We start from the raw sequence: 10574 nt of genomic DNA, 5'->3' as shown, positions 1-10574 counted from the left end.
GAGGGGTCCTTCCTTTGGGAACAGCAGGGTTTGGGAGGAAGGGGCAGCACTGTGAGGAGCTTCTGTAGGATGGAGCAGCTCCCTGGGGTATCTGTCAGAGACAGCGTCGGTCCCATAACCACCCTGAATGGGAAGATAAATCCTCTTCCATTCCCCCACAGAGCTGGAGAACCAGGAGTCCCGGGTGTCGGAGATCCACAGCCTCGTCCATCGGCTCCCRGAGAAAAACAGGCAGATGCTGCACTTGCTCATGAACCATTTGGCAAAGTACGTCTATGACTGATGTGTTTTTCTCTCCTTTTTTCCACTTCCTCTGAAAGTTAATAGTGGTGGAAAAGTTTCCTTGTGTGTGGGGTTGAGTCATATCTGGTTGGCAACTGGAAACCCGCATGTGAGGGAACGGAGGGCTGAGAGACCGAGTGGGGAGGGAGGGATGAGATGGGGAGGGGTGAGGGAGGGGAGGGGTGAGGGAGGGGAGGGGTGAGGGAGCCCCCAGCCCCACAGCAGCACCAGGACCCCACTCACTCCTGGGAATCTCATGCTTTTATGGCCTGGAATGGGTTTGGCCGCCCTGGCTGTCCAGGGGGCAGAGCAGATGTGAAGCTTCTCACGTGGTTTCAGAGCAAATCTGCCATTAAAAGACTAAAAGTGATTTCTTTGCTCAACAAACGRCTACTGTGGGGCGTATTTTCCTCCTTTCTGCACCCTGATGAATCAATATTTTTRTGTTGCCTTGAAACTTTGCGAGGGCGAAGGAATGGGATAATTTTTTTCTTTCAGCGGTAGCGCTGACCTGTAATTTCCCATCTTCTTCCTGCTCCTGCAGGTTGCCATGGAAACCTTTGATTAGTGTTTTAGAAGTGAAAGCATCATCAGGTGTTTGTGGCAGCCTCAAGGCTGCGGGGTTGGAGCTGCCTGTGCTGTTGGCAAAGGGATGGGGCAGGACTGGGAAAGCTGGGCAGTGACTTCATTGGGATAACACTTAGGAGAAGATCTGCAAGAACCCAAATTGTCTGTTTAAAAGGAAAAATAACAAATGATACTTGTAATAGGCTTGAACACAACTCCAGATGCTTTCTTGTGGCCTGGCTTTGTGTCTGYTCCATGGAGTCCCTGGCAAGGCTGTTGAAAACCAAATTGCTGGTTTAGGTGTTGGTTTCAAACCTTCTGCATTTCCAGCCTGAAGCCAAGGCCAAGTGGTTCCTGGTGCTTCCATCAGCCAGATGGGATTGCTCAGAGCAGCTGGGGCTGATCCCTGGATCCCTGAAATGTCCAAGGCCAGGCTGGACAGGGCTTGGAACAGCCTGGGACAATGGGAGGTGTCCCTGCCATGACAGAGGGTGGCACTGAGTAAGCTTGAAGGTTCCTTCCACCCCAAACCATCCTGGGATTCTGTGATTTGTTACGTGCAGGGAATCTCTAATTGCTGAAGTGTTTTCCTTCCAAAGGAAAAACCTGGKGATGGAGTAGAGACATGGAGTGACGAGGCAGGTTTGCAGTGGGGTTTGTGCTGCTTTAGTGGGGAARGAATTCAAACAAAACAAACAGAGTGTGTGGTGGTGTGTGCTATTTTAGGAAGAGGAACAGCTCATAGTGTTATTTAATAGGAAAAGAATTATCTCAGAGAAAAGCAGGAAGCTGAGGAGYGAGAGGCTGCTGAGCTCTCCAGCCCTGGAGCCATTCCTGGGGGGATCCTGGGCTGGGGAGGCAGGGGCACAGCCAGCCCTGGGCATGGGCTCACAGCACCCTGGGGCTCCCTGAGCATCCCTGGGGGCTTCCCTGAGCATCCCTGGGGGTCCCCTGAGCATCTCTGGGGGTCCCCTGAGCATCTCTGGGGGTCCCCTGAGCATCTCTGGGGGTCCCCTGAGCATCCCTGGGGGTTCTCTGAGCATCTCTGGGGCTTCCCTGAGCGTCTCTGGGGATTCTCTGGGCATCTTTGGGGGTTCCCTGAGCATCCCTGAGTTCCCTGAGCATCCCTGGGGCTTCCCTGAGCATCCCTGAGGGTTCCCTGAGCATCCCTGGGGGTTCTCCTGATCCAGGAGCAGCCCCTGATCCAGGGGCAACCCCCAATCCAGGGGCACCCTGGGGCAGCTGGGGCCAGGGCTCACGTCCATAACTCTTCTAAAGGAGTTGTTGGAGGCTGCAGTGCCATTGAGCTGGATTAAAGACAAGAACAGAGAGAAATCTTGACATCTGCAGCAGATGTTTGGAGGGAGGGGCTGTGTTAGAAGGGACAGGGCCCTTCTGGGGGGGATGCTCTGGACRGGGTCTGGGTGAGCTGAGAGCATCCCTGGGGCACCCACAGCCCACAGAGGCAGAGCCAAAGGGCCTCTGGGTGGCCCTGCCAAGCTGGGCTGCACTGCTTGGAGGGGATTGTCTCGTGTTTCTGTCTGGGTTTTTTATTTTAAGTAACATATGAATAATCAAGATTTGCGTGTTTATCAGATGAGCTAAAAAAATATTTCTCACAGTGTTGCTGCGGAGTTTTCTGACACTGAAACCAGAACTTGGGCTGAGTTGGTCAAATAATGAAAGGCAGTCCTGGGTARTTTCTGGCTTCTGTGTTTTTGGGGTGTACGTGCTCTGCTGCACTGMTGAGGGATGTGGGGCTCCTCATCTGATGGGGCTGCAGTTTTATTARCAGTAATACACGTGCTAAGAAAGCTGATATGTTCAAAAAGGGCAATTAATAACTGCAGTRTTGGGCAGGGTGAGTGCCTGTGATGTGGTTCAGCTTTCCTCCTGTGCAGCAGAGAAATGTGGGGGTCCATGGCAGCTGGGGACCTCAGAACTGGGGTGCAGAGACAGGAGGGAGAGGATAAACCTCGGGAACAGGCCCAGACGGGGTGGAGGGAGAGGAGCATTTTGATTGGAAATGATTTCAATTTCTGCCTTACTGCATCTTTGKGCTGCCTCCTGCCTCACGTCCATATGTCCAGGCAGTTGTTCCCTGTGGCACAGAGRGCAGGAGCAGTCCCCATCCCTGCTCCTTCTGCAGGAATGCTGCAACTCCATCCTCTGCTCTGCACACCCTGCTTCCAATGACACTTGTGCTATTCTTTGACCCATGAGTAGGTGAAACCTTTAATTTTCCTCTTGGGACACGTTCCCCACTGCCAGGATCCCTGTGATGACCCAGCTGGGGTTTGCTGTTCCYGAGGGGGAGGAGATCTCTTAGTTCTGATGTTTTCCCGAGGGGAATCTCACCCCCTGAGCACCTGCAGCCTGGATTGTCCCTGTGAGCCTGGGTGACACTGGCACAGGGTGCCCAGAGCAGCTGTGGCTGCCCCTGGATCCCTGGCAGTGCCCAAGACCAGCTTGGAGCTTGGAGCACCCTGGGACAGTGGGAGGTGTCCCTGCCATGGCAGGGGCCTTGGAATAAGGTGAGCTTTAAGGTCCCTTCCAGCCCGAACTGGTCTGTTATTCTATGACTAAACCAATTTTTCTTCATGCCAAATGAATTGAAATGAAATGAGGTGCCCRTGGTGCTGCTGGGCTGGTGGTGGCTGTGCCAGGGGTGCTGCTGGAGTGGAGCTGGTTACAGAGAATTGCTGTTTTTGTTAGAGGATCTGCAATATCACCCCCGTCTCTTTCTCCTTTTATAATGTACTTTCTCACCCAGGAGTCAATGCTGTGGAGGTGCGGAGCAGGAGGATTTCACTCTGATTATATTTCAAACGTTTAGGGAATTATTTTTCATGCGTGGCCATAATTTGACACCTGAGCTTTGCTTTGTTCTGGTGGCGGTGAGTCCAGCACAGATGGTGCCGGGCTCGTGCCCTTTCTGTGGGGCTCCCAGACCCTCCCGTGGGTGGGCATCACCCTGATCTGTGTCCCCAGCACTGTGGCACCAAGGTGGGGGCCAAGGCAGAGCTGCAGCCGAGCTGTGTGTACGTGTGCTCAGCAGAATTAATTATCTCTAATCGCTCTCCTGGGCAACAGCGGCTGGTTCCCTTTGGTTTTGCTGCGGTGGTGTTCTCTAGTTTACGTGTTTTAACCGAGATGACAGTGATGGTTATCTCCTGCACAAATTGTTTGCTGTTATCAGGGCGGTGGTTGCCATGGGCTCTGTGGGGCAGCTGCTAATGGGGATCTGGAGAAGAACCCACGGGGCAGGGGATGGCCATGGAGCACGGCACCTTTAGGAGGGCACGCTGCTCAACCAGGGATTGCTGGCAGAGGAGAACAGCAGAAAATTCCTCCAGGTCTTCTGCCTAAAAATACAGCCAGGGCTTGTTTTGCTCGGCGTGGAGCAGCTCCGCGCCATGCTCAGGGCTGCGCTGCCCTGGAGAGCCCCACGGGAACTGTTCCTGTGCTCCCCACACCCAACAGCTCCAGGAACCCACCGGGGCACCTGTGCCAGGCCAGGGGTGCCAGCTCCCCCAGGAATGTGCTTTCCCTGGCATTGTTCTGCCGCTTTCCCCCGAAGGTGCAGCCGGCGAGGAGGCTGACGCCTCTTGGCACAGCAGGGCTGATTTCATCCCCGTGGCAGCTGTTTATGCTGCTGTCTGGTAACTATTCATTTGCTTGATTTATGTATTGCTTCCAGTAAGTCATTCTTGTCCAGGACGTTCTGGAAATTTCCACTAGCCACTGAGGCCTCTGAGATGCTCGTGTCCCATGTGCTGCTCTCCTGATTTGGGAGCTGTCTCCAGCCGGTGGGGCTGGGCCAGCAGTGATCCTCATTGCTGCCTTCAGCAATGCCATTTTTGTGGCCTGTTTCTTTTCCTTCTGGATCGTGGCACTGCTGCATCCCAGGCAAAGCCCCGGAGTTCAAGTGACCAAAGGATCTGGGTAGCAAAAGAGAGGGCACCTGGAAGGAGACTGAGTCCCTGTAGGCACATTCTGCCTTGCAGGAGCTGGGAGAACCCTGCCTGGAGCCAGGCTCTCCTGGGTCAGCTTCATGCTGTGCTTTTTTACCCCWTTTCCTTTTTCCCTCATTGGAATGAGATGGGCTTCAAGGYTCCTTCCAAYCCAAKGCATTCTGTGRTTGTGTGATCTGGAGGTGCCAGGTCCTCGATGGGAACAGCCACACCTTTGGTTTGGCCTTTGCTCTCCTCTCCTGCACGTGGAGGAGCTGCTGATGCTTCCGCAGAGGCGAGACAGCCCTGCAGCACTCTGTGCCTGCCCTCGCCAGCTCTGCCTGCCTTGTACTCCTCTGCTTTTGTTTTTAATATGAGATTCTGCAGAATCAAAAACCACCACAAAAAGCCCTGTAGGTGTTTGCTGGGTTTTTGGGGCTTGGCTTCCTGTAATGTGTAAATTAGCAAAAGGTTTTGTTCTGCTTCTGCAAATGAACTTTTAACCCCCWCTGTCTGGATTGTCCCTGGAGCAGCTGTGTGGGTGCTGGTAGCTTTTCTTTCCATGCTGCTYTAAAAGCTCCTTGTATTTCGTGCAGGCTCTCCAGTTTTCAGCTGGAGGGAAATGTATTCYAGGGTCTGCAGTGTTCCTCGTTAGGTTCTCTTGCCCCATATCCTGCACAAAACCCGAGCCTGGAGATAGGATAATGGGGATCCTGGACTAAAGCTGACACCCTCAACMTGGTGTAGTGATTTACCCTGGGTTTGCTGTGGAGTTTCTGTGGTTGAACATCTCTGCCAAGCTCCTGCTGGATCTCCAGGAGCAGCACCGGGCATTTTGCATTCCTCAAGTGTGAATTCTTGTGGGCTGGTGTCTGAACTTGGTGTTGTTGGGTAGAGGTTTGTTGATAGCACATAATTATCTGGATTCTTTTTAATTGTTTATCACAGTGAAACTGAAACTGGGTATGGAAAGAGATTGAATCGAGAGTGAGCAAAAGATTTCCAATAAGTGGCTGGAGTCTCCCTGGGGTGTCTGTGCCGTCCCCGCAGACAGAGTGGGATGGAGACGTTTTCATGAGCACATCCCTTGATTTCTCTGTGGGAACAGASCCAGCACTGAGCCAAACTCTGAGAGATTTTAGTCAGTTTTTCAACAGAAGAAAGCGGAGTGGAAATCACCAGTGCTGAAATACCTTTGAGCTGCAGTTTTTGCCAGGATGCTCGAGTGATCCCTGGGCTGCAGAATCACAGAAAGGTTGAGGTTGGGAGGGACATTTAAAGGCCATCAAATTCCAACCCACATGTGTGTGGCAGGGGGCACAGATTTGAGGGAGTGAGGGTTGTTTCCAATCATTGGGCAAAACCTTGTCCCACTGTGGAAGGAGGCACAAGTATTTTTCCCGCTGTTCTGAAAGCTGGTTCCTGTTAACTCTGAAAGCTGCTTGTTCCTATATTCCCTTTCTTCCAACACTGCCTTTTAGGAATTCAGTATTTTGGAGGGATAAGCTCTAACCTTGCATTTGTGAAGCGAATGAGCTCCAAAATACCTCTAAGGGAAAGAAAAGGGTCCACCCCCTCTGTGTTGCAATTCCCCGTGGCCATGCAGTGGTGTGAAGGTGCAGGTGAGCAGCAGGCACCTGGTGCCATGGCTGTGTGACCCAGTTGGGCTGGGATGATTCCCTGCAGGGCTGTGGGAGCTGCACTTGCTGAGCTGAGCTGTTCCTGCCCTGGGCCCTGTGGGAGCTGTTTGCTTTGGCTGCTCTCCACGCAGCAGGTTGCAGACTGCTCGCCGTGCGGCACATCTTTCAAAGGATTCCTTGTTAACCCAGGGCTGCTCCTTGGGGCTCTCCTTGCCCTGCTGGCCCTGTGGGTTTGTTATTGCAGTGGGACAGCACCGGTGAGGTCTGGTTTTGGAGGAGAACCTGCCTGTGCAGCCGGGCTTTGTCGCACTGGGGTGKCTGTGGCACAGTTTGCAGCCGTGGCAGGCYCTGTTCCAGCCCCATCCCMATCCCCAGGGCTGTTTGAAGGTGAGGCCCCTTTGCTGGCTGTGTTTGTGCAGGTGGAAGCCACGGTGATGTTTACCATCAGCTCTGTGGCTTTCCTGGGGGTGTTGCTGGAAGCTCACAGCGCTGCCGTGCCGGGCACAGGGAATGTGCCAGCCTGGTGCCACTCTGCCCTGGGCTGAGGGCTGGTGAGCAGGACTGGGATGGCTCTGAGATCCCCCCATAGAGCTCAGCCTGTCCAAAGGCAGAGAGGATGCAGAGGATGGCGTTGGGAGCAGTCCTTGTCTGCTGGGAAGGCTGACTCCCTGCGTGTTTTCCYGGCAAGCCTCGGCACGCTCGGCATTCGCTGATCGGGCTCGCCGATACTCAACCTCACATTTGGCCTCGCTGTCTGCTCAGTGCAACACCAGCCCCTTTTTTTTTCCCTGGGAGTGAACCCAAGCATCCAGCTGTGGCCAGATCCACCCGGGAGGAAAAGCGAGTCTTGTTGGAGCAAGTCAGGGCACCCAGAATCAACGTTTGGTCCCAGCTGAGCAGGGAACCCGAGTGCAGCAAGGGTTTGGCATTCAGAGAGTTTCCCCTGGTGATCACTGGGAGGTTTTGTCGTTCCCTGGTGATCTGTCCTCCTCCTGGATCTGCTGTGCTCATGTGCATTCCTCAGGTGTGGCTCCGGGGCGGTGGGGAAGCTGCAGAACTGTGAGCCCATGGCAGGAGCTGGGTTTGTCCATATTGCCCGTGTTCCTGATCCCACAGTGGGGCTGAGTGAGCCCAGTTTGCTGCTGCTGCTGCTCTGGGCTGCCCTTGCAGAGCTCCCTGCACCCAGAGCAGCCTGAGGAGTGCAGGCAGTCGGGAGCCTTGATAAACAGGGTGGGTTTATCCATGGGTTCTGTGCAGTGAAGTGTGGCCTTTCTGTGCCTGTCTGCTCTGGCCTGGCAATCATGGGATCTTTAAAGTTGGAAAAGCCCACTGAAATCATCATCTGCAGCCATTCCCCAGCACTGCCAAGGCCAGCACCAGCCCATGTCCCCAGGTACCACATSCACATGGCTTTTGAACACAAGATGAAGTGGATCTGGTCGTGCTCCCTGCTTCTCCATGGCCATCTGCCAGCAGCCACTGCTGTCCCTGTCACCTCCTCCGATGCACATGAGCCTTTTAGGAACAGTTTAGGAATGTGTGATAGGCTGATTTAGCTGCCTGGGACACCAGTGGGTGCTGCTGCAGCTGGAATTGCATCACTGGTTTCACCAGCTCTGTGCTGGGTGCCAGTCACAACATTCCTGCCATAAACACCTGCTGCTTCCCAGCCATCAGACACATTCCCGAGGCTGGGAAACCCACCGTGGGTCTGAGTCAGCAGACCTTTTCACCTTCCATGTAAGTCCAGGATCATAGGGCAGTGTTTAATTTTATATCAAACTACCCAGAACAGCATAAATMATTCTGGTCATTGCTGGYCTCTGYGTGATTGACTTTTCATGTTAAACASAAGCTCTKCTGGTGGTGGCAGACAGGGGATGGATTTTTACCTGTAACAAGAGGAATGAGCTGCATTATTTTCCATCCTAGGAGGACTTGCTTGGCCAGCCACAACAAGCACTTTGTTCTCAAAGGTTTGTCCCAGGCATAGAAATAGAAACACTCCAGACTTCTCCTTTGTTCCCTACAGATGGTTGTTTGCTCAGAGATTTTGTTCTGAATCAGGGAAGATATTTGAACTAATAATGGCACTTTTGGCTGAGACTCAGACACCTACATTTTATCTATGAAATATGTATCTATATATAAAATGTGTRTTTATATATAAAATACATACACAAAGGTGTGTGCATATATATAAATACATAGATAAAATACAGGTAGGGAGTGATTCCAGACACAGGAAGCAGGAGTTTTGTGGGAGCAGAGCCAGGAGCACCCACTGGAGCTCTGACAGCCCCGGAATATTTACTGTTCCCTGCTTCCCCTGTCTGAACCTTGCCAACCAATTACCCTGTATTAAATGTGTTTGGTCATGGCAGTGATTATACAGTATCCAGGCAACCCGGGCATAATCTAATTTAACACCCACCATGGATTTACTGGGCTCCCGTTCTCCTTTGTTTTGCTGACRGGGAGTGTGAAGGGAGCAGTGTCCAGGGACACCCTGGGGATGGATGACCTGTGGGGATGGTGTTCCCTGGGCTCCCAGCCCGGGCTGTCCCCATGGGTGGCAGGGCTGGGTCCCATGGCATTGCTGGGTGCTGCCAGTGTCCAACTGGGTCAGCAGCAAGTGGGTCAGGGGCAGTGCTGAGCTCAGACATTGCCCTGGCCCAGGGGCTCTGCCTGTCCCACCCCACCATAGAGAGGCACCTTTGGGTGCTGTGAGGAGCAGGATCAGCCCAGAGCTCAAAGCCAGTGATAGCCTGGCCCACTGCGAGCCCTGAGCAGGAGTGAGGAGGTTCTGCACATTCCTCCTTTAGCTGTTGCTTGCTCCTGTGCTGGAAGTGACTCCCGTAAAGTGGGGAGCAGAAAAAGGACCCATAGAAATCAATGACAGTTCAGTTCGCTCAGAGTGCATCAAGGGCCAGAAAGAAACAGCAGGTTAAAAGGAAAATACAGTGAATGCTTGGAAAACTTGTAAAGAGCAGCTCAGGAATGGCACTGACAGTCCCTGTTGAACAGCCCTGGCATTAAACCCACTTTGGGCTGAGAACACCCATCTTTAGAAACTGCGGTGTTATTTCCTAGTACAAAGGATGATGAAGAGTATAATTTAGAGTAAATTATCCYGTGGGTAATGGATGGGGAATTTGAAGGATGTGAAAGGTGAATCATGTTTTGGAGCATGGCTGTGGTGACCTGGTACAGGGACGGCTATTGCTGGAAAAGTACCCGGGGTGCAGAGCAGGAGTTCATGTGCCACTGRGGTTTATTGCAGAAAGGAGGCAGRTTGCACAGCTGTAGAACAGCTCCCACGCTTCCAGAGGCAAAAGAAAGTCCRGTGAGGAGGAGTTTGGTGGTGGAAATGAGGGCCAGCACCCTGTGGGTGAGTGGGCAGTCCCTGGCAGCTCCGTGGCCRGTGCTGTGGAACCGTGTCCTGCTGGGGGACTGTTAATAACCCAGTCTGAAATAATTACCAGGAGCACGCTCAGCTGCCTCTCTGTAATGAGCTGGTGACAGTGCMATTTATTAGAGTGATGTAGGACATGGTAACGGTAATGAGAAATGGAGGCACCTCRTTTTGTGCGACTTAGATCAATTCAGTTGTTGTTTTTATAAATGAACATTGTTTTACTAACCACAGAAAATCATTAAAATTATTATTTTATTAGTGCTTTTCAAAGCCATTTGAATTGCAGCTGCGTTTTTCCATATCCAATTAGGAGCACGTGAACGTGTGTCTGAAATGCAGTTTTGCAATGCAAAAATTGTCATTGGGCTTTGTGAGTGTGTTGGTSAGGAGGTTGTGAGTGGGACTGGGGGGAAGGTCTGAGTCCCTGGATCAATTTTATATGGTTTAGGATGGTTCTGACTGGATTTCTCTGGCCTCTCTTTCTGCTCCATGAGGTTGTGATTCCCTCAGGAGAGTTTCTCCCTGCCAGCTTGGCAGTGCTGGTGTGGCCATGAGCAGCTTGGTGAGCTCTTGGCTGTGATGGGGATTGGGATGGGGAGAGGCTCTGTGCCCACCCAGGGATGGGGATGGGGATTGGGATGGGGAGAGGCTCTGTGCCTGCCCAGGGATGGGGATGGGGATGGGGAGAGGCTCTGTGCCCGCCCAGGGATGGGG

General features: G+C 52.8%; 1 protein-coding gene across 4 annotated transcripts in view; it reads left to right on the top strand.

Annotated features, from left to right (window-relative positions):
• ARHGAP26 (Rho GTPase activating protein 26) overlaps positions 1–10574 on the top strand; it is a 104033-nt gene that overhangs the window by 64362 nt on the left and 29097 nt on the right. For all 4 annotated transcript variants that reach the window (XM_057384655.1, XM_057384656.1, XM_057384657.1 and 1 more), the window contains exon 17: positions 162–267. In XM_057384655.1, the coding sequence (XP_057240638.1) occupies positions 162–267 (106 nt within the window). The remainder of the gene's footprint in view (positions 1–161; positions 268–10574) is intronic.

This window comes from Malurus melanocephalus, unplaced genomic scaffold, assembly GCF_030028575.1.
Source record: "Malurus melanocephalus ecotype Western Australia unplaced genomic scaffold, MMel_1.1 scaffold_730, whole genome shotgun sequence".
In the NCBI taxonomy this organism is placed as follows: Eukaryota; Metazoa; Chordata; class Aves; order Passeriformes; family Maluridae; genus Malurus; species Malurus melanocephalus.
This window is presented reverse-complemented; position numbering and strand designations above follow the sequence as displayed.